The sequence below is a fragment of the Labrus bergylta genome, chromosome 10 (assembly GCF_963930695.1).
Source record: "Labrus bergylta chromosome 10, fLabBer1.1, whole genome shotgun sequence".
In the NCBI taxonomy this organism is placed as follows: domain Eukaryota; kingdom Metazoa; phylum Chordata; class Actinopteri; order Labriformes; family Labridae; genus Labrus; species Labrus bergylta.
Window position 1 is genome coordinate 6,690,829 of NC_089204.1, and position 21,821 is coordinate 6,712,649.

General features: G+C 43.3%; 2 protein-coding genes across 6 annotated transcripts in view; one reads left to right on the plus strand and one right to left on the minus strand.

Annotated features, from left to right (window-relative positions):
* Window positions 1-5,224, minus strand: part of plekhh2 (pleckstrin homology domain containing, family H (with MyTH4 domain) member 2) — a 39,824-nt gene extending 34,600 nt beyond the window's left edge. The window contains exons 1-4 of one of the 3 annotated variants that reach the window (XM_065959709.1): window positions 5,076-5,224; window positions 3,865-3,936; window positions 2,624-2,795; window positions 1,934-2,064 (exon numbers count right to left, since the gene is read on the minus strand). In XM_065959709.1, coding sequence (XP_065815781.1) covers window positions 1,934-2,064; window positions 2,624-2,735 — 243 coding nt within the window. In that variant the 5' untranslated portion in view covers window positions 2,736-2,795; window positions 3,865-3,936; window positions 5,076-5,224. The remainder of the gene's footprint in view (window positions 1-1,933; window positions 2,065-2,623; window positions 2,796-3,864; window positions 3,937-5,075) is intronic. The other 2 variants (XM_065959710.1, XM_065959711.1) reach the window with 2 other exon arrangements.
* A 1,099-nt stretch (window positions 5,225-6,323) lies between these two features.
* Window positions 6,324-21,821, plus strand: part of thada (THADA armadillo repeat containing) — an 84,168-nt gene continuing 68,670 nt past the window's right edge. For 2 of the 3 annotated variants that reach the window (XM_065959169.1, XM_065959171.1), the window contains exons 1-21: window positions 6,324-6,349; window positions 6,759-6,844; window positions 7,472-7,581; window positions 7,666-7,796; window positions 8,910-9,058; window positions 9,155-9,187; window positions 9,265-9,313; window positions 9,620-9,813; window positions 9,915-10,009; window positions 10,122-10,345; window positions 10,774-11,480; window positions 12,065-12,219; window positions 12,638-12,793; window positions 12,878-12,985; window positions 13,513-13,636; window positions 14,019-14,164; window positions 14,280-14,508; window positions 14,597-14,732; window positions 14,814-14,950; window positions 15,997-16,140; window positions 16,781-16,938. In XM_065959169.1, the coding sequence (XP_065815241.1) occupies window positions 6,772-6,844; window positions 7,472-7,581; window positions 7,666-7,796; window positions 8,910-9,058; window positions 9,155-9,187; window positions 9,265-9,313; window positions 9,620-9,813; window positions 9,915-10,009; window positions 10,122-10,345; window positions 10,774-11,480; window positions 12,065-12,219; window positions 12,638-12,793; window positions 12,878-12,985; window positions 13,513-13,636; window positions 14,019-14,164; window positions 14,280-14,508; window positions 14,597-14,732; window positions 14,814-14,950; window positions 15,997-16,140; window positions 16,781-16,938 (3,258 nt within the window). In that variant the 5' untranslated portion in view covers window positions 6,324-6,349; window positions 6,759-6,771. Of the gene's footprint in view, window positions 6,350-6,372; window positions 6,453-6,758; window positions 6,845-7,471; window positions 7,582-7,665; window positions 7,797-8,909; window positions 9,059-9,154; window positions 9,188-9,264; window positions 9,314-9,619; window positions 9,814-9,914; window positions 10,010-10,121; window positions 10,346-10,773; window positions 11,481-12,064; window positions 12,220-12,637; window positions 12,794-12,877; window positions 12,986-13,512; window positions 13,637-14,018; window positions 14,165-14,279; window positions 14,509-14,596; window positions 14,733-14,813; window positions 14,951-15,996; window positions 16,141-16,780; window positions 16,939-21,821 lie in introns of those variants that run through there. The other variant, XM_065959170.1, reaches the window with a different exon arrangement.

Consider the following 21,821-nt stretch of genomic DNA (forward strand, 5'->3'; position numbering starts at 1 on the left):
CAAAGAGCGGAGAAGAACATACAGAAAACATGATGAAGCAGTTTCATTCCGTGCACCGAGATTGTACCAGTCGCATGGATACAGCCTATGGGTCGCAGGACATTTACGTCACCGACCCCTCCTGCTCGCTCGAAATGAATTTTCCTGAATGTTTCCTGCAGAGTACACACATCAGCTCACCCCGACTTTGAGCAGAAACCAACCAGAGGGCATGCAGGAAAAGCTCCCCACCAAAATGTTTAGAAGTTTTCCAGAGTTTTGTGCAAGTTTGAAAGCACCACAAAGGACTAACAGGATTTTAAATGTAGATTTCATCAGCCTGCAGCAGAGAAACAGGCTGGAGTGGCTGAAACATAATCTTTGATCGATCTTAATGTGTCGACTGAAGGTTGTAGTTTTTGTCTCTGACAGGCTCAGTTTGTTATTCTAACCTCAAACTTCCACCAGATACATGTGCATTGCTTGTCTGCTCTGGTCCGTTTGGGTTCTGTGCACTCTCATTTTTCTGAACCGTTAAAAGAGAGTGTTTTATTCTTAAAATAAACCTGATTTTTTTTTTTTTTCATTTAAATTTTTATTCAGAGCAATAAAACAGGTATAAGACACAGTTGTCTAAACATTCTTATAAAATGAGGTGGTAATAGTAGTGAGAGAAATAAACATTTTGTAAAAGAAAATTCAATGTCACTTGTACCACAGAACAAATTCAAATTAACAACTTGGGACCCTTTTATTATCACCCATAGTGAGATATATAACAGAAAAGGAAACATGGGGGGGTGGGGGGTCTAGGCCTAGCTGCTTGCATGTGTTCCTGGATTTGTATTGCCCAAACTTGTATTAACAACAATAAACTATGTACAATTTAGTAGCTCAAAAAATAAAAAACAAAATAAAAACTAGTAAACACTTAGGGGGAAGAGGTGTATGAGGTCCATATTTTGAGATTGCTTGTAGTAGGATTTAATGAGGATGTATAAGTGGTCCAAGGTGTCCAAGAACGTTTAAACTTCTGTTGTTCAAGTTGTAAAATAAATGTGAGTTTCTCCATCACGAAAATATTATGGATTACATCGATCCAGTTCTCAACCATGGGGGGGTCTGTTGACATCCATTTTCTGGTGAGAGCTTTCTTGTTGATATTAGTAGAATATTAAACAAGTATTTTTTGGAAAAGCCCTCAATGCTGTCTGGCTGCAGACCTAGATAGAGCGTTGCAAAATTGAACGGGATCAGCACTTTGAGCACCTTTTCCATAACGTTTTTAACTTGATCCAGTAATTCTGGAGCAAAGGGCATTGCCAGAATACATGGTAATGGTTTGCGTTTTTTCCCCCACAAGACCTCCAACAGGATGTGTTTTTATTAACAAAATTATTTTGTGCAGGCGTTTTAAAGAAACGTATCAAATTTTTCAATCTGAACTCTCTCCAGGACAGGGCAGATATACTTTTCCATTGTTGTTTGTGGAGTTTCTCCCATACTTCAGAATGTAAAGTAAGATTTCCTTCCTTTTCCCATTTTTCCTTTACATAAGTCGTGTCGCCCCCATCTAGCTCATTTAGACCATTGTACAACTTAGAGATGTTTCTAAGGCCTGGATCTGAGTCGTAAACATAACCCTGATGTTTTAATGTTGTTTAGGTGTGTGACTTTCCGTCCCGTTTGTTATTTTCTGTGCTAAATTGATGCGGCGGGCTCTGGCATCCGGCTAAAATAGCAGCTCTGCATATCTGCTGCGGAGGGCACCGGACTGCCAGAGCTCAGACGCAGTGCAGCAGAGCAAGTGGAAGCACACACATTGAAAAAAGTGCAAACCTATCACCTCCGCTGCCGGAACGGAGCGGACACGGAGCGGACACGCATCTGGTGGAAGTTGACCGCAAGTGTCTGACAACATTACAGATTTTTTAAACAGTTTCCTCTCACAGACCTTGTCAGCGGTGAGCTCTCGGATCTTGATGATCTGCACTCTGAACTTCATGAGCAGCGCCTCCAGGACCAAACACTTCTCCTTCCAGTCCTCCTGACTCATGGCCTCCTCCCCCTCCGCCATGCTTCCCTCTGAAAACACACACAAACAACACACACACAGATCAGTGAGAAACAGAGTGTGTGTACATGATAATACCATCATTCTGCTGCCTCTTTCCTGTGAGAAGATATTTTTTAATTTCTTTCTCCACAGGAGGTCAGAGGTCAGGGTCAGAGGGAGACGACTAGACATGAAACCAGTGCAATTAATCGAGCTTCAGTTTCATTCCCGATGTTGTCTTCCCACGATCGTGAAAAGAAGATCATCGAGATTAAACGATTACTGTGCCGCACGACGTGTTGTGATCTTTTGTCCACAGGTTTTGTCATGTGTCATTTCTGGCATTTGGTACATTCCCTTTTCATCAAGCATGTTGTTTTGAAATTTGTTTGGGGACTGGAAAAAGTGTTTCACATCTTGTCTTCTTTTTAATCACAAATTCACACACTGTCCAAATTGAACAGATACTGCTGAACGTTTCTCTTTTGAAGTTAAAAACATCAATATATATTCATTTTAAAGCTTTGGTACTCTTTGATACTATTGGTCATAAAAAATAAAGGTTATTTTATCTAAAATCTTGACCACCTTGTTTCCAACATGAGTTATTATTTTCCTTTAATGTAGGACACAAAGTCTTCTGTCCTCTGTCAGCGTCATTCCTCGGTGATGATGAGAGGATGTGGTTTTTGGAAAACATTAAAAGGCCGTTTAACTCTCTGATCCCTGACTCGGACTTTGTCTTTGTCTCTCTCACTTCCTGTTGAATGAATCAGAGTAAAAAGAGAGAGAGGGAGGGGGAGAGAGAGAGAGAGAGAGAGAGAGAGAGAGAGAGAGAGAGTGAGTCTGCTGTCTGACTGTTTCTCTGTGTTACTGAACCAATCATTTCCATTTAAAGCTCAGAGATCCCCATAAATCACAGAAACAGTATTTACAGTAAAACGATTCAACATGAGGAGATCATCCCCTCCTAGCTTTGAGCTGAGCTAGTAAACTAATAACACAGGTCCTGCAACCCAGGGCTACATTTGGGCTTATATAGCGCTTTTCTAGTCTTCCAACTACTCAAAGCGCTTTTACACCACATGTCACATTCACCCATTCACACACTGATGATGTATGTAGTATGTAGTATGATGATCGCTACGTAGTATCATCCATCAGAAGTAACTAATCCCATTCATACTGAAGCAGCAGGAGCAATTCAGGGTTAAGTGTCTTGCCCAAGCACACATCTGACATGTTCCTCAGCTGGGGATTGAACCCTCGACCTTCCGGTTGAGAGGCGACAACTCTACCAACTGAGCCACAGCCGCCTGGGCAGAAGCACTGCCGACCCATTCTGGTCACTATCTAATAAATACTCTAAAAAACAAAATGCTAAATCAAACAACTAACTAAGTTTCTTAAAAATCACCTACAATTAGAGCTTAGCCACTAGACTGAAAAGATCTGACTACCGCCTGCAACCTCCAAATAACTTCCTAAATACTATAAACTCACAACTCTAAAATCGACTCTAAAGGAATCTATGGTAACAATCCAACTATCACTAAAGCTAACAATTGAGCAATTCTCTCAATCCGCTCGACTCCCACAGTTTGCCGAGTCGGGTGATGGAAGACTGCACCACATACGTCAGAACACACCGGATCAGCCGATAGAAAAATGCAGTTGCAGTAGCCAATTTCAACCTGTAGAGGGCAGTCACTATACACATTTCTAACACAATATTTCAAATTCAAGCGTCCTAAACAAAGTTCAATTCAATAATCGCAATGTAAAAAGAGGAATTACTATATTTCTCGTTCAGCATGTGAACATTTCACCTTTTGGAAGGAGACGTGTATGATCACCACAATATTCTGATGCTGTCAGATGAAGGTCAAGCTAATTTTGTGCTGAAAAGAAAACACATTTTTGGATTAATTTGGCTCTGAATTACATCTCACAAACACATGTTGTGAAAACATTGCAGCAGATAGGCACAAGAAACTGTTAGTAAGAGTTAATATGCAGACTTTTAGATTTGTTTATTTACTGCACTTCATTTTGGCATTGAAATATTGAACAATTGAAACACGTTGTGTTCGCTTCTTTTTACATTTTGGTTCGTTTTTGCTGTATAAATGTTAAATCACAGAAAGAGAAGATATCGCAGATGTAGTTTCTTTTCCCACAGTATCGTCAGAGGCACTGCTTGTCAACAGGCAAGGCAGGCAACTGCTTGGGGCCCCAGACCAGTAGGGGGGGGGGGGGCCCTGAGGGCTCAAAAACTTTAAACCAGAGCAGTGGCCCAAAATAGGCAAATTTTGCAACCCAAGTGGGCCTCATCAATGAATGTCAACACAGAAAAATTAAGGAGAATCATCCATAAGAGAGAAAAAGGAAACAGGAAAAAAAGCTGGTTGCCCCCCCCCAAAAAATATATTTTTTACTATAGGGCCCCAACAGAATCTAGAATCGCCACTGAGTATCGTGAATCCAGAGCTGCCCTGTTTAAAAGAAATATATATATATATATATATTTTCAGTCACAAAAGACTATTCATACACGGAGTAAGTGTCAGTGAAGTCTTCAGGTGTGCTTTGACCTACTTTATTGTATCGCCAAACCTGTGGTGTATTTTTGTTATGTGTGAAAGTATAAAGTTTGAGATAAAGTATAACTAGCATCAATTTTTGGTCTCTACATGTCAGAGTTTAAAGACAATTAAACACATCATTGCTCGTGTTATATGTGTGTTTTGGCATTTTATAATTTACCATTTAAAAGTCTCATATCAAGGATGAAGCTCTTAGGAAAATCTTATTATAACACAGCGAGCAAAAGACACAAATAGCATCCCTGAATAAAGGGGATTTTAATGGGAAACAAGGGCATTACAACAGTTTATCTTACGAATATAACCAAAAACACATGAAACATCGCTTTATTATAAACTAACCACTTAAACTACAGCCGCGTTAATTAAACTCTCCGCTGTTTCCTTTTTTTTAATTAAAAACGCGTTTTTTTTATCAAAGTTTCTCGACTTACCTTTAACAATATTTAATGGAGAGAAACTACGGAAGCCCCTTCACGCCATGTTGCCTCCCGCGTCCATTAAAGTATTTAAAAATATCCAAAGTAAAAAGAGAAAACTGTGAATTTGATGTCTCTCTCCAAGAATTTCATTTCAGCTTTCGGGCAAAAGTTGGAGACTGGCTGGTTTTAAAGGGCGTGGCCTACTCACAACACGTCCAATCACAGGTCAGGAAGTCAGTGCTCTGTGTTTGATTGACGGATAAGGAGAGCCAATCAGAAGAAGGAGCGCTGTTTTATGGACTGAGGGCGAGCGGAGACGATTTGTAGGAAATGACGTACAACATGTGCAGCATGGACCTTTGGTGAGTCAAGTTTGCGAGAATAACACAGGAAACGGAAGTAGTGTGGCTTCAAATTAAAGTCATAAGTAGATTTTTTTTTGTGTGAAATTCATACATTAAACCTTTATTTAAAGAGGACATATGTATAATGTATTTATGGCTGGATTGGATTAAAATGACTCAAAATGAGTAAAGTCAGTAAAGTAGCTGTCATGTTCTCTGTGTTGTTCTCCGATGTGCAGACGCAGACTCGACTGCGCGTCCCTTTTTATATATTTTTTTTCTCAAGTACCCCTGTTTGTAAACTGAGCTTCATGATAACATAAAGCTATGCATGTGTTGTATTACAACAAGAGATACTCGTGCTTAGGCCAGGCTCAGATTTCCAGTGTGATCGCACTCTAAGATTAGGGCCCCTTTAGGGAGGTTTCCTTCTGTCATTGTCACATTTTGAGCCACTGCTGTGGTTTGAAGTGTACCAGTCCCCTACTGGCCTGGGGCCTCAAGCAGTTGCCTACCTTCCCTGTTGACAAGCAGCGACTCTGTCGATGACGATAATGAGGATGTCTTTGATAATGATGATGTTGTCAATGAAAAATACAAACATAATACAAAATACATGACTTTAAAATGAATTTAAAAGCCATAAAATAAAAAAAATAAATCAGCAAAAACACGTCAAAGTCGTCAACAACAAAATATAATTGGCACAATAGATCGTAGCGACGTGATGTTGGACAAATGATGTTTAGTATGGGCTTAATAAAGACTTGACAGTGTGAACGTTTTTATTTAGTTATAATGAATTATAGTTTAGGTGTATTTATATTTTTTAATTAGTCTTTAATAAGAATTCAGAGTTTATTTTATTCTGAAGAGTAAAAACCGGAAGTGCTAGCTTGTTTTCTGTTGACTCTCCGTTCAGTTAGCCTCCATCTGAATCAGGTAAACACATGCTGAACTGAGGGGAATGTTACTTTTATTAAACCTTACGCTTTTATTTAACTGCTCGGCTCTTTGTGAACTGTTCTCTGTTGTTATTCGCTTCGTAAGTTTCTTTGACTGTGTCGCATTTTAACTGTGAACGTAGAGTCAGTGTCAGGGAGCTAGCTTTAGTTAGCATAGCTCAAACAGTAACATAAAGTACCTGTGTGTGTGTGTCAGTTTGATTTACATGAAGAATAACTCATTCTCTCCTGAAAACACCTGGATATTCTTTCATTAAAATATATTTAGAGCCTGTTTCTGAAAGGTGTGAGAGCCTGAAGTCCTCCAGTTAGTTTTCTCACAGTTTAAAATAAGTTGTAAACAGTATTTTGTGTTGAATAATCTACCTGTTGTTTGTCTGTCTCAGGGCAGAGAGAGTCATGGTGGTGAAGAAGAAAACACCCAAAGTGGAGGCTGTGGTTTTGGATGAACAGAAGCTACACCTGCTGTTAGGTAATTATGTGTTCACGCTACAGATGAGAGTAATAACACAAGAACAATAAAGTGCTCCACAAAAGATGGAAAGTCGTATTTCCACCAGGAGCATTTTGACTTTGAAGTACCAGGAACTACTTCTGATTCTGAAGGAAGTCTGATGCTGCGTTCAGGTGCTCCTCCGAGAACTTGTTGCCGACTTGCTGACTTGATGCCATAATCATTATCACGAGGGGCAAAATATGTTTTGTTAATATTAACATACTTTTTTATTAATTCACGTATTGCACATTAACTTTTTGCTGAAATATATCTTATATCTTGTAACAGAGACATTCACACATCATCTTCGTAGCATCCACGCTGCTTGTTGCTGTTGTTACAACATTCAAACGAACTGAAATTATATGAACACACTGAAGTCGGAAGAATGACTTCCCAACTGGTAAACTTTGAACATCGGAGCAGCACATAAATGCAGCATTAGACCCCGAGACCTGCAGTGGCAACACACAGTTTTTTTTTTCAATAGTTCGTCTTTGCTTTGGAAACATTTCTGCAGGGAAAATGCAGGTGTGGATGTGTTTCAGTTCAGGTGGATTTATGCTACATACTAGGTGTTTACCTGTTTGTGATGTCTTCCAGCGTCCCTCTCTGTGGACGGAGGAGAGGATGGAGTCCGGCAGGTTGCGCGGACCCTGCAGTCCTGTTTGGAGCTGACAGACCCCGTGCAGCAGATCCAGCTGGTTAAAAAGGTTAGTTTGGGGGGAACTGAAGGATTAGATAAAAGTAATTACAATAATTGGTTATTAATAATATTATACTCCACCCTGTACCAGGCAGGGAGCCAGCTGGAGGATCTGAGTGAAGAAGAGCCTGATGGAGCTCTGCTGGAGGCCTGTCTGCACACCCTTTGTCTGGTCTACACGTCCCTGCAGGCCAAGAACCCCCTACGACGAGCCATAGCCAGGTACGTCACTCTGTCTGAAAATTTTTCTTTACGGTACAAATTCAAACATTTACACTGAAACCTTTCACTCCAGCATTTGTAGCCTGAGCTCATTTTAAGTGCCTTTAAAATACATCAATTAAGAGTGTATGTTTTTTCAAAGCACTCAACTCAAACGTATGCTTTCAAATGTATTTCTTGTCTCATGTTGGTCTGATGAAGAGCACATTTATAATATTCAGTGCTCCGTGCCTTACTAACGGTGTAAATAGTAAATGGAGCTTGTATATTTCTTTTCTAGTCTTCTGACTACTCAAAGCTCTGTCACACCGCAGGTCACACCTACACATTCACACACTGATGGCTGCAGAGTCCATCACTTCTTACCTATCCATTCACACACATTTACACGCCGCTGGCATAGCAGCGACATCATGGGGTTAATTATCTTGACCAAGGACACATCAACATATTGCTGCAGGAACTGGGGATCGAACCCTCGACCTTCAGGTCAACAGGGAGCAATTTAAGGTTGTGTGTTTGGGGCTTAGTCACTGCAATGTGTGTTTACCCTTAAACACTGAATGATGACCTCTTATTTGTGTTATAAAGAAACAAATATAGAAATTAATCAAATATTTAAAAAATTAACATTTTAAAAATACATACAAGGATGAACTAATAAGTATGAAAGTCAAGATTTTTTAAAACTTTTTTGAAAAAACACAATCAAGCTACTTTTGAATTGATTTTTTTCTTCACTGTTGGCAGCTGCTGTCCTAAATATAACCCTGATTCTTCTAAAGGGCTAAAAGTCTACTTTATGGGGCGCTGGATGGCCAAGCAGTTATGTTGCACGCCCCATGTGCAGAGGCTGTAGTCCTCTTACCTTGGCCCTTTGCTGCATGCCGTCCCCCTCTCTCTCCTCATTTCTTGTCTCTCATCAGCTGTCCTGTCTAATAAAGGCAGACATTACCTTTCCAAAAAAACACTCTAAAGAAACTCTTGAACCATAAAGACCACGCTAACACTTCACACACAGTTAACTTCATAGTGAGGAGCATCTTTTTACCTGTTTGGTCTTTTTGAATGCAGCCACTGAGAAGTAAAAAGTGTCTGTGTTTGTTTCCTCAGCGCGTTAGGATCAGTTCCAGCCTGGCTTCAGGAGCGTGCTGTAAACAGTTTGTGTGTCTGTTTGTCCGACTGTCTTTCCAACATAACGTCAGACCGACATCCTCACATCGTGGACACCATCACCTCCTGTCTGGACGGCTTCGTTATCGGTGAGTCAGCGATCGTCTCTCTGCAGAATTAAACTGAACAAAAGTTGCAACAATTCTGTTATCAAGAAAAATTTAATTTCTTCCAAAACGCTGCAGGTGAGAGATGCATCAACAAACTGCTTCCTGAAGGTGAGTGTCAAACTTCGATTATTATTTTGAAATGTTTTATAAGAAACTTCCTGTTGACTGTCTTCTCCTCTGTTTAGTGCTGCAGTTTCTTCACAAAGGATTGAATGAATACCTTCATCAGAACAGGTGCAGAGGTTTATTATTCACTGCATGCTGTTGTGTATATATTATTTAACATCTGTTTGCAGACTTATACATGACAGCATTTAGAGCTCTCCAATCAAAAAGAGTCTGCCAGAGTTGTCTGTATTTTTACTTATTGTGATTGTCATGTTTTTGGAGTAGTTTTGTATTCCCAAGCAAAACATGCATCACTGTGCCTGTTATAAAATGCCTTAAAAACGGTCTCGGCTTTGTTTTCATCAGACAGTCTGCTGAAAGTTGTTGACAGTGTGTATAATGTGTCTTTGTCGCCCCCTGCTGTCCTCCCAGCGGTCTAGCAGGACGTCACATAGCCCAGGCTCAGCTCATGCACTCGTGTCTGGCTGCAGTAAAAACATCCATGCTGGTCATCCAGAGATCTCAGGAGAGCATCAGTGGCGCCCTGGAGGCTGAACAGAGTCACTGCATGCTGGAGGACACGCTGAGCGGCCTGCTGGGCTGCTACACACACATCCTGACTGACGGTAAGAAACAACACTCACACCTGGAACATACACCGACACAAAAGGAATGAGGGACATTCATGATTAACCACAAACACCTGTTTCTGCTCACCTGTGTGTAGAGGAGTTCATCCAGTCAGTGCAGAGCACGGCCGGCATGGCTGTGGTGTTACTGTTCCGGTCTGTGATGGGCTGTGGAGATGACGTCGCTTCTGTGGTGAGTGGAGAACAAAAACAATTTAAAAATAATACAAAGTGTATCAAGCAGAGGGCTGGAGTCATTCTGTAAAATGTTCTGCTTCACTCTTGTCTTTGTCTCTGTGTGTCAGGTGAGCAGTTTACTTCGTAACTCAGCTCAGGGTTTAGACTCCGCCCCTCAGTGGTTGAAGCTCAGGTGTGAGGGTCTGTGTGCCCGTGGTCGCCCTCCAGGCGTTTCTTTGTACCTGTGTCACGGCGCTCTGGCCATGCTGAGCTGGAGGGGCTCTCTGCCGGGGCCACAGTGGGAGCAGCTACTGCTGCTGGTCCCCAACACACTGCTGGCTCTGGATGTCAGGTGGGTCTGATAAACTCTTCCACATTCAGTCCTTCAGGATAGTCATCAGCAGCCTGACCCAACAGCTGTTCTGTATAAGTCCGCACTTAACTTAGTTTGTTAACCACAGAGATGGAGGTTCATCTTACTTTTCCTAATCCTCCAATTTAACCCTTAAATTAAAACAATCACCATGGCAATGTATTTTACAAAGGACTGGGTAAGATTTAAGTTGTAACTTCTGTTTACATTGGACCTAAGTCACCTGGTGCAGCACTTTAAATGTCTGTCTAGCTAGGCTATATCTGAACGCCAATCTGGTGCGACTCAGCACTGCTTATCTTAGAGGAAGGCAGATTATTAAAACTTTCTTTAAACAGGAATACTCCTGCAGTACAGCTTAAACTGATGCAAACATTTATCTAAAGGTAAACTTATTTTTTGAACAGTATAAAAGAGTCCAGTACAGCCATGGTGGTGGCTCGGGTCCTGACCCTGTGGAGCAGTGCGGCCCTTGACTGCCTGCAGAGGGAGCTACAGCCCTGCCCCCCCTTCCTCCAGCAATCCCTCAGCGGTGGCTCGGAGCTGCAGCGACACCTGCTGGAGCACATCTACGCCCACTGGGAGCACCCGCTGGACGGAGTCCGCCACCAGACCCGCTCTCTGTTCAAAAACCTTCTCATACTGCACCAGCACGCCACCCCCTCCATGTCTGACCCTGGCAAGGACCCTTATGTCAGCCAGCTCACACACAGCCTGCTGGGGCTGGAGTGGCACATGAGGGGGAAGTACGGCTCGTTGGGCTGCCTGGTGGAACTGTACGGGGCGAGGTACCTGCTGGAGACCAACCCCCAGTTGCCCTCCTGTCTGCTGGGCCTGATGGGGGATCAGACTCTGGCTCCGTACGCAAGCGACTTGCTGGAGCGCCTGTTTGTCAGCCACAAGGCCCAGCTCGCCTCTGATGCTGCAGAGGAGGACTGGATGCAGTGCTGGCACCACACCTGGGTGACCCCCCTGCTTCAGGTGCTGTGCCGGGCCAAGCTGGACCAGACCACCTACATCCTGGACTACTTCCTGCCCAAGCTGCTCCGCTGCAGCCCCTCCAGTCTGGGTCACATGGTGCAGGCTCTGCAGGAAATGCCCCCCAGCAGCGCAGGTGACCACAGAGATCACAAACACCTTCACATCACATCTTCTTCCCCGTTGTTCTTTAAATTTATTAGGAGATTTTTAAAACTCATTATGAGTTAGGTAAAAATCGAATGATATTGATACCTGTGTCGTCACCATGACAACAGAAATCGAAGTCCTGGGGCGCCAGTGGACCAGAGGTTCTCGCTACTCTTATGATTTAAAATTTGACAGACGATCTGTATTTATTTATTTTTTTTAAGATTCTGTACTTTTTTAAATTCATTATTTTGATCTTTTTTTTTAAAGATTTATTTTCGGGCTTTTTGTGCCTTTAATGTAGAGATAGGACAGTGGATAGAGCTGGAAATCAGGGAGAGAGAGTGGGGAATGACATGCGGGAAAGGAGCCACAGGCTGGATTCGAACCTGGGCCGCCCGCTTGATCATTAAAATAACTGATCGTATCGTCTTAAGATATGGTCTCCAAAAGTTTGAAGTAGCGACATTTTGAAAAGCCTTCCTCACTTCTGTTGTGGAATGATTGCTGAAAATCAAAACCTTCCCCTAGGTTCCTTTTCATTTTCTTTAACACAGTTGTTCTTGTCAGCTCCCTCAGGCAGCAGGGGGGCTCTGGGGGCTCTGATGACGTGTCTGCGGGCGGCCAGAGCCCAGGGTGTGGTTCCTCCCACAGAGGAGGGTCTGTGGGGAGGACTGGTGCCCCTCCCCCTGCTCCAACAAGCTCTCATACACAAGCATGACCAAGTGAGTATCATCTGGTGTATATGAGTGTTTTTTCAGGAGAAGTGATCAGTTCATTTAAGGACGCTCTTCCCCGTGTCACACACACAAGCTGTACGGATAAAATGAGAAAAAAAAAAAACAGCCTGTTCAGTACTTCAAACTGTGCTGTTGAACCGCCTTCAATCACAGCAGGAGAGATGAGTTTACAGAGACAGCCTGACATGAAATTATGTTTTGATCATTGTAGTTTGCTCTGTTATGAATTTCTTGTTATTAAATATATTCTGTGGGCTCTGGTTTGTTCCTAAAAGTTCAAGAGGTTAGTACGAGTATCAGTTTTTTTTTAAACTAGCTGTAACTACATGTTGTATTTAGTGTTTTTAGGATTTTCTCTTTTTGATATTTCATGTATTTATATGTCTTTGACCCTCCTGTTCAGGTGAGGATGGACGCTCTGGGTTTAGTGTGCGAGTGCCACCGCAGCACTGAAGTTCTCACCTCACAGGAAATGGACCTGATCCGCCACTTCCTGCCACCGAATCTGAACAGTCAGTCACCGGGCATCAGACAGCAGACGGTCAGCCTGCTGAAAAAGGTCAGCTGTTCACCTCTTAACCTGTCTTAACTATCTCTGGAGTCATGATTTGATTTGATCACATTCAAACTGTCACGACTCCAGCTGCTGTGTAGGATGAAGGACAGCACCGTGCTGCTGCAAAAGAGACGGATACAGGAGAGAGACGAGCAGCAGAGACACGCAGACCAACACACAATGCACCTCTACAAGGTAAAACACACACAACGAGAGGTCAACCCTACGACTCTTTGATTCAAGTTAAACTTTGGTCTGTCATGGTTCTTTCACACCAGACTCTGAAAACTTCAGGATGAGCAGCACGTCTGATCACAAACAAACAAATATTTCAGTCTGACTTTAGTCAGAATATTTCCTGCCAGCCCCCTGATACAATTTTGCCGTGGTGGTGACATTTGCCTCCTGTGAAAACGGGGAATCTCCCCTAACACAAGCATGATAACAGACTAAAAGACAGAATGGAGGAGACAGAGAGAAACTCGGAGTTCATTGAAGGAAACCTGCACCTGACTAGGTTAAGTTCAAAGATTCAGTTACCATAGTAACAGACTCAGAGCTGAAGTTCCCTCTCTTCCTCGCGTTTGAGTAAACTCCCTAACTGAAACAGAATATTCAGAGTATCCCTCATTTCAGGGTTTACAGACTCAGAGCTTGCACTGATCGTGCGTGTGTGCGCGTGTGCGTGTGCGTGTGCGTGTGTGTGTGTGTGTGTTATGTAGGAGTTCCTGTGCTGGATGTGTGTGAGTCTGTTGGACGTTTTGCTTCCTGGAGCGTCCTTCTCTAAATGCCTGATGTCTCTGCACGTGCTGTGTCAGCTGGGACAGATCTTCACCTTCAGCACAGGTACAACCAACAACAATTTGACAAGCAGAGGGGTTCCAGTTGAACATCCAGGGGCTGAGTACGGGGCTCCTGCTCTACAGACTGAGCCAAAACAGCACACAGAACAAGGAAATTAGATTTTAAACATAAAAATACTGTTTTAAGATCAGCCTGCAGATTGTATGTTCGCCTTCTTAAATCCAGACCTGAAAATAAAGTCTTCATCAATAACAAGTAAATCTCATCTATTTAAACTACATTGGATGAACTGTGTTGGACTAACGGTAGTTGTTGGAGATTAAGCAGGAAAACTATCTAATACTGGATGTCACTATCCATCCCGTCTCTTCTCTCTGATGCTTCAGCGGGCTTGTTGTCTTCTCCGCCTCTCTGTTCTCTTAAGGTGCTGATGTGTTCGCCCTTGGTGAAGTGGTGACCTCTGCACATGCTCAGAATGTCCTCTACTGTGTCGCCAGCAACTTCCTGGAAGTCAAACAACTTGCCTCAACGTTACTACGGCAACTGCCACCGTCTGCTGTGGGACTTCAGGTAACCATGAGGACCAGATTAAGCGACTGACTTAACCCCCTTTCCCCATTTTAAGATACTAAATGTATAATTATAGTCATGTTTTAAAGTTCTGTTTTCTTTCTCATGACTTAAGGTGCCAGAAAGGATGCATAGAGTTCTCGGGGCTGCTCTGGACCTCAGTACCAGCACAAAGCCTTTCGACAGTGTCACAGCAGCTCACCTCTTCGACCTGCTGCTGCACCAGCCTCACCTGAGTCAGGCTCTGCTGCTCTGTGCCCAGGAGCAAGGCATCCATTTTCAGCCTCCCTCCCTGCCCTCCCAGGCGTCTGAGGCAGCCATCATGGAGCTCAACACACTGGCTGGTAAGATCTGGATGAGTAGCACTGAAAATGTATGTATGTGTGTAAATATGTGTCAGGTGTGAGTGTTTTGTTGTCTGTGTGTCCTCAGTGGTTCAGTTCTTGTTGGAGTGTCTGCAGTCAGAGGTCTCGAGGGCCGAGTCGTCCCTCCTGCAGGCCGCTGCTTCCTCTCCTCTGTACGGCAGAGCACACTGCATCACTGCCGTCCTGCAGCATCTCAACACTGAGTGAGCACACATACACACACACACATACACACCTGTAACAACCTTCTACAGTTCACTAACTGAGTGTTTGTGTGTTTTTAGGAGTCTGGGGCACACAGAGCTGTGGAGACGTCTGGTGTCAGAGCTGATCGCTGTGTGTTACAGGATGTCTGATGTGGTCTCACCTGTAGTCCAGAGCTCCTCCCCTGAAGGACTCATCCCCATGGACACTGACTCAGGTCTGCAGGTTTCTCAGACTGATAATCTCAATCTAAGGGCACAGTCTCACTGGCCATCCATACCGTGCCCAAGCACACTTCAACGCTAAAGTCCAGTTCGTTAGATCAATGTGACCGCTCCGTATCGTGCTCAGGCACGGTACACTTCCTTGTCTTTGGCACACTTTGGAGAGAGGTGTGCTTCAGCATGGTACACTTCATGCATGAGCACAAGCACGCGGGTACACAACGCTGACAGCCTTCATTATGGAGAAATCCAGAGTTTCATGGCTGTATCTAACTAACATGACACAATATGAGACACAAAGTAGCTGTCATGTTCTCTGTGTTGTTCTCCGATGTGCGGGCGTCCGCATGTCTATTTTATTTTTAAATTTATTTATGGCTGTGTCTGATTAATATGGCTTAAAAATAGCCGCAAAGTTTAGTAAAGTAGCTGTCATGCTCTCTGTGTCTACTAATTACAGACATCATGTTGGGCTATGTGAAAATGTGAAGAACATTTGATGGTCTGAAAATGTAATTGATCATAAGGTTGTGTGTCTGACTTTGAGATCAAATAAATTTCTCTAAAATATATTTAAAGTAAAAATTATATAAATGTCTTTGCAAAAAAATACCAAAACCAGAAATTCTTGAAAGCTAAGATTAGCTGAAGGTTTCAGCTAATCTAGTCCCAGAACTACAGAACTCCCAGAACTTCACTGACTATGAAAGCTTCTAGTGCAATAAAAGATATTAAAAAAAGTATACATTTGAGAATTTTTCAATCAACATTGACTGAAGGAAACTGACATGATCACCCCAAAATAGAAACCTGAAACGTATTCTTTTCAAACTTCAATTCTGAAGATGTTATTGCGACAGGTTGAACTCCATTAAAAACAAAGAAATAGAAAATTAAGACATTTTGAAGACTAAATTAAACTATGAGTTGATGGAAGCGTTCAGTTAAGATTACATGAGTTTGCCGTGAAGACAGACGGGTATATGTGATAGATATGATGTGTTTGTGTGTGTGTGTGTGTGTGTGTGTGTTTGTGCAGAGACGTCTGACGGTCTGCAGAGGATCCTGCAGGAGATTCAACCCAGAGACACAAACGACTTCTTCACGAGCACCAGAGAGCTGGACACACAGCGCACAGATGATCGCACACACACTCCGACACACACGGCCACACTGAACACAGGTGAGATTCAGAATACTGAGCAAGAGGAGAGGAGCAGGTGTGTGGTTGTGGATAAAAGAATAGAAAGGAAACACTTTCAACGCTTTGATCAAGTTTTATTGACTTTATTGGTTGTTTTGGTCTGGCATGATGTATGGATGTGACGAGTTTTAAAATAAACTGATTTCAAATTAAGCAAAAATAAAATTGAAGGCACTTGCACTTTACATTCTGCTCGCTCACTTTTTATCTGTAACAAGACCAGTGAGTTATCATGTTCATGCATGCAGTACCAGTTCTGCACTGATGGGGGCAGTGTTTGACTTTATTTCTGTCTTTAAAGTGCACAATCCAAAACTTCTAGGAATCCCATTAAATGACCTAAACTACTGAACTTTCACCCTGAGGAGCGATTACAAGACTCTGCGCGAGTGTGTGCGCGAGTGTGTGCGCGAGTGTGTGTGTGTCCAATCAATAAGAAAATGCGTCCTTTAGTTTTCTCTGAACATAGCTTTAATACGGTACATAACATAACAACACAATCATTCAAATATCCCTTATGTGATACTGTAACCCAAAAAGTGACCAACATTTTCCCATGTCCCTTTTTCCATGTGTGTCTGTGTGTGTCTGTGTGTGTCTGTGTGTGTGCGCGCTGCAGGTGGTGAGGGCTACAGGGTGACGGCTCAGATGGTGCTGGTGTGTTGCTGGCGGAGCATGAAGGAGGTGGCCATGCTGCTGGGTCAGCTGTGTCAGAGTCTGCCTTTGCATTATAGTGACAACACCCACACACAGCCTGGACTCATCACAGAGGAACAAGTGAGAAACGGAAGGACCAAACACACACACACACACACACACACACACACACACACACACACACACACACACACACAGGTACCATCATATTGATTCGGTGATGGCATAATATTGGTGTCCCAGTCTGTGAATTCAATTTTCATGGTTGCGCAGCGGGAAAACCATGCACTTTTTAATACCAACTCTTTCATTTTAAAATATATACTGGTGTGACCAAAAACCAGTATATAATGCTGAGACATGCTGCTGCCACCATGACCAACTGAAGCGTCTGCTTCACAGAGCACGAAGTGCTGGGGTTCATAATGACACAGACCGGACTGGGGACGCCACTTTTGTGTTGGAATTCAAATTTTTTATTGAAGTCTCAAAGGCATGGTACATGGCATTAACACACTTGAGTTTCAAGGATAAAGTAACCCTTATTTTACACAACTCATGGAGGCAGACTTCAGTACACAGATTCAGTGAACACAAACAACTTCAGCAGCAGGCTAGAAATAAAAAAGTAGAAAAATAAATACATCAGGAGTTGAATCAAAAATACATCAAAATGGTGATCCTATCAGGGATGAGACTGACAATTATTTGGGCATGTCATCCACCTTTATGTAGTCCCAGAACCTGTCCCAGGGAGAACCCTCCTCCACCCTACTGTCACTGAGCCTGTTTAGCATACACTCATAAGATGCTGTTTCAGTCATTGTGCAGACCCATTCTTTTGCATGTGGGGCCTTTGGGGTGCCACTTTTTAACATCTTTCAAGAGGTCATAATACTGAATTTAAAGAAAATAGTGGCATATTAATCAATTACAATTAAAGGCATGTGAGCAGAGGAGGTGGGCAGTTTGACTCTAGGTAAGTGATTGCAGGCTGTACTTCACAACTATCACTGTTGCCGTAAGCTAGGAGGAGTTCAAACTCCACACGATACCAGAAAGATCTACACAGCTGCATAGATACTGCATGTCATGGACTTTCAATGCAAATTGTCATGCAGGAAGGACGACCAAAAGTTTGACCAAACCCTGGCCGGCCTCCATCTTGATCACAATGGAGAACTGTCCCAACAGTCAGACGTTGAAATATTCATCTCCCTGACACGGGCAAATCTAAGATCTTTATTTTGATCTACATCCACACACGTAGACAGGTTTCACGTTATGTGTCATGTCCTGTGTGTGCGTACTGTAGGCTGGAATGATGTGAATGAATGTGTTTGTTTGTGTGTGTTTGTGACTCCACGCTGGGAGGCTCTTCAATTAGCATCCGCCCTCGTTAGCGCTGCGCTTTCATTTGAGGCCCGACCCCGCTGGTTTAACGGCCGCGACGCCCCTCCCTTTCCACTGCATTCTTTCCAAATCGCTTCCACCGCCAGCAGGAAAACACCGAACGCTGCAAACAACACACTCCCACATACACACACATGCGCGGACACACACTCACAGGAATAGTCGTCTGAGTGGTTCAGCATGTGAACATCCATAATAACAAGGGAGCCAGACATAGGCTGTGTTTGTCTGTGTAGGGGGTACAGGGGGTGGGGGGCATGTTTGTGTTTGCTTGTTGACTGTGAATGTTCACTCCTGAGAGAGAAAGTAGGAAGTATCGCACTCGGCTATGTGCTGAATGTGTGTTTTCGGTGTCTGTGATGGAGGGTAGCAGCTCTTAACCTACAACATTTTGATGATTAAACCCACAAATCGAAAGCTGGCTTTGACCGATCAAACTGCTGTAGGGATTTTGATTTATAATGGGAACATAGGGTACAGGTGTGCATATGCATGTTTATATAAATCAAATTAGTTTTGATGTACGCCACTTTCAGTTTACCGTACTTACAATTATGGATTCAACGCACTTTTTTTTAGAAATGACACCCCAGGTTTACCTCAATCCCGTTGGAATAAACCTGGTTTAAAGAAGCAATATGTAACTCTGACTCCTAGTGTTTAAAACGGGTACTGCAGTCCAAATTCTAAACATTGTGGAGGGCTGTTCACTGTGGTTCACTTCTATCTGAACCACTTCTCTTGCCCGCTTCCATCGCTGCAACACCTGTTGGTTTGACCTGATAACTGCTCTCATATCTGGCAAACCGAGGGGTGTCCTAAACGGCCGTGTGGCGGTGTCTTAAAACCGCCTCTGGTCCAAACAAATCCAGAGCATTCAGGAGCAGAATCTAAAGTTAGAAGGAGGACATACTGGCTGCTGCATTGTTGTTAGAGAAGCCAGCACTTCAACATAGCATGTTTCCTTAATGTCTGATCATATAGTAAGGGCACTTTATCATTTTATTCACTACACACCTTACTGATTGGACCTTTAATGAAGGTTAAGTGAGTAAACAAAACACGTATATTGATCCGTTTCGCACTAAAGTACGTCAGTGAGTTTTTTATTCATGCCTCATTAAAAGATTTCATCAGTTGTTCATCCGCTGCATGAAGTATCTGTTTGGTAAAATAGCTACTACAGAAATGATGATGTCATAACCACAGTGTCCTGGAGAGATAATTGATGAGTGTGTCATGGGTACCATAGTGTCCACTGTGGTAACTATGGCGATTGGGTGTTATTACATAACCGATGAAAACATGAACTCATACTGAGGAAAATGTGAACTCCTGTCCTCTCTGTTTTACCGCATCGAGTTTTCATCTGCTGTCATCAGTTCTACACTCTGTGAACGCTGAGTGCGTTGTAGCATTAATAGTGGTGTGTGTGTTTGCATTAACACTAGTGTGTGTGTGTTTGTGTGTGTGTGTTAGCATTAAGCGTTGTTGTTAATGCGTGTTAGGAAAGTTGGGTCTGGCTGAGTTGTTGTGGTCAATCTGCCCTACCGCTGGCAAACATGAGAACAGTGTGTGGTGTCTCTTTCCAAAATGTGTGTGTTAGTCCAACACCTCCCAGTCCTCTGCCAGCATCCTGTGTTACATCCCTGTTGGCATGGTAACGCTGCAGTTGTTCCTGTCATTGGTGGCACCATGGTAACAGTTTTAGTTTTTTTACGTTTCATTATTTTCTTTGCCGATCAATGTCCAGAATATCTTTTGACTTTTTCAAAGATGGCGCTTTATTTAAACTTTTTCTGATTTTGAGATGATGACAGGAGATGGAATGACAACATTTGCAGATTGTACCAAAAACAAAAAAAACAAGTTCCATTATGTCCTGACAGCGTGTGTTATGAGTGTGTCAGACCACCAACGTCACTGGTCAGCTGGAGTTTGACAGTCAGGGTTTATTTGGAACAGCTCGATGGGAATGATGTGAGTTGAAGTCATCAGAGTGTTAAAGGAGGAAAGAAAACATTAAAGTGAGCTGCCTCCCCCCGCCCCCTCCTCCCTAGAGCCGATTCACACATGGGAACCTTGAAACCTTTCTGCGTTCTGACCTCTCTCCATTATTCAAAAGCATCTCTAATATTTGTCCTAGTTTTTAGTGGAAAAGAACAAACTGGTGAGCAGAGTCATTACTGGAACAAAGATGGAACCAGTAGCTCAACAATCGCAGGATATAAACATCACCATCCCTGCCGGCACACTTAATAGTTCCTGCAGCAATCGCTCTTCAGCCAGGACATTTTTACGAGTTTTGAGCCTGTATGTAATCCATAAATTGTATAAAACATGGATGTAGTCTCAGTGATGTCACTCATTGGTTTCTAAAACTTACTTCTGAAGCCCAAAGCTGGCGGTCGCCATATTGGATATACTGACTCAAACTGACTTTCGGTCATTCTAGTAACAGGCATGGAGGTGGAGCTTAGACGGGCCTTACGCGCCCCGGTAAACGTCTACAACGTGCCCGCTTACAGTCAGATCAGCCACGCTTTAAACTTGCATCACTCTAGGTTACAGTGTGTGCCGATGAAGACCAACATTTCTTCAGGCTGTTAACATGATTATTAACATTCATGTTATCAACACTCAAGGAAATGCAGTATTCTGCACTTCAGCGTTGGCTTCACTCTTAAACAGCTGAGGTTGCCACTTGGTGATAACACCGTATGATTCTCGATGGTACTTAAATACTTTCCAGTAGTTTTAGATGAGTTTTAGTAATACAAATATTGCCTTGACGCTGTAAACAAAAATGTGACATTTCCTCCAGCAGATTGCAGCAACAGTAACAACAAACATGGTCGGCGTGCCGCTGTCTAACCGTCGTCCTCGGGGGAGAGCTGGTCTATTTGGGTCACAGTCACGGCCCCGAGCATACATGTAATTAGACTTGGGAAACTTCTCTCTCCGCACAGTGAAGTTTTTCTGGGAAACGGTCACGCTTGCAAACAGGAAGTTGACATCTAAATAAAGTCCCCCTGGTACCCTCCCCCCACGCCGCGCATGAAGCTTGCTCGGCCCTTTTTAAACAGCTACACAGACGGGAACCTTCGAGAGCGAGGTCGTAAATAGGCGAGGCCTCGACCCGGCGCAGCACCGCAGCGGTCTGAGCCCCGGCAGCCACGGGCCATCTAACAGTGACTGTCGCTGCCATTTTTACCCCGGTGAGGTCAGGCCTGTGCTGGAGTCCGCTCCGACCAACAATGTGATAAGTCACTGGGCTTGGTGCGGCTGTGGTTCACTCAGGCCGTACTTTGGTGTTAAAGTTAGTCCGCTTTGGGTCTGCAGGGTCAGTCCAGTTTAGGAGCAGTCATGTGGCCAGAAACGGGCTGCATAAGCCCTGCGTGTTTTGTTCTCTTTTCTCCTTCTGGCAAAACACAAATTTTACACATTTTCATTCATTCATTTAGGCTGCTGTTCTCCCTCTTATAAACCTTTTCAGTATCCTCTACATTACAGGGTCTCTTGTTGTCTTGATTCCTCTGCAGGTCTGCGTCTCTGTCAGATTAGATGTTGTGTCTGACTCCACATCCCTG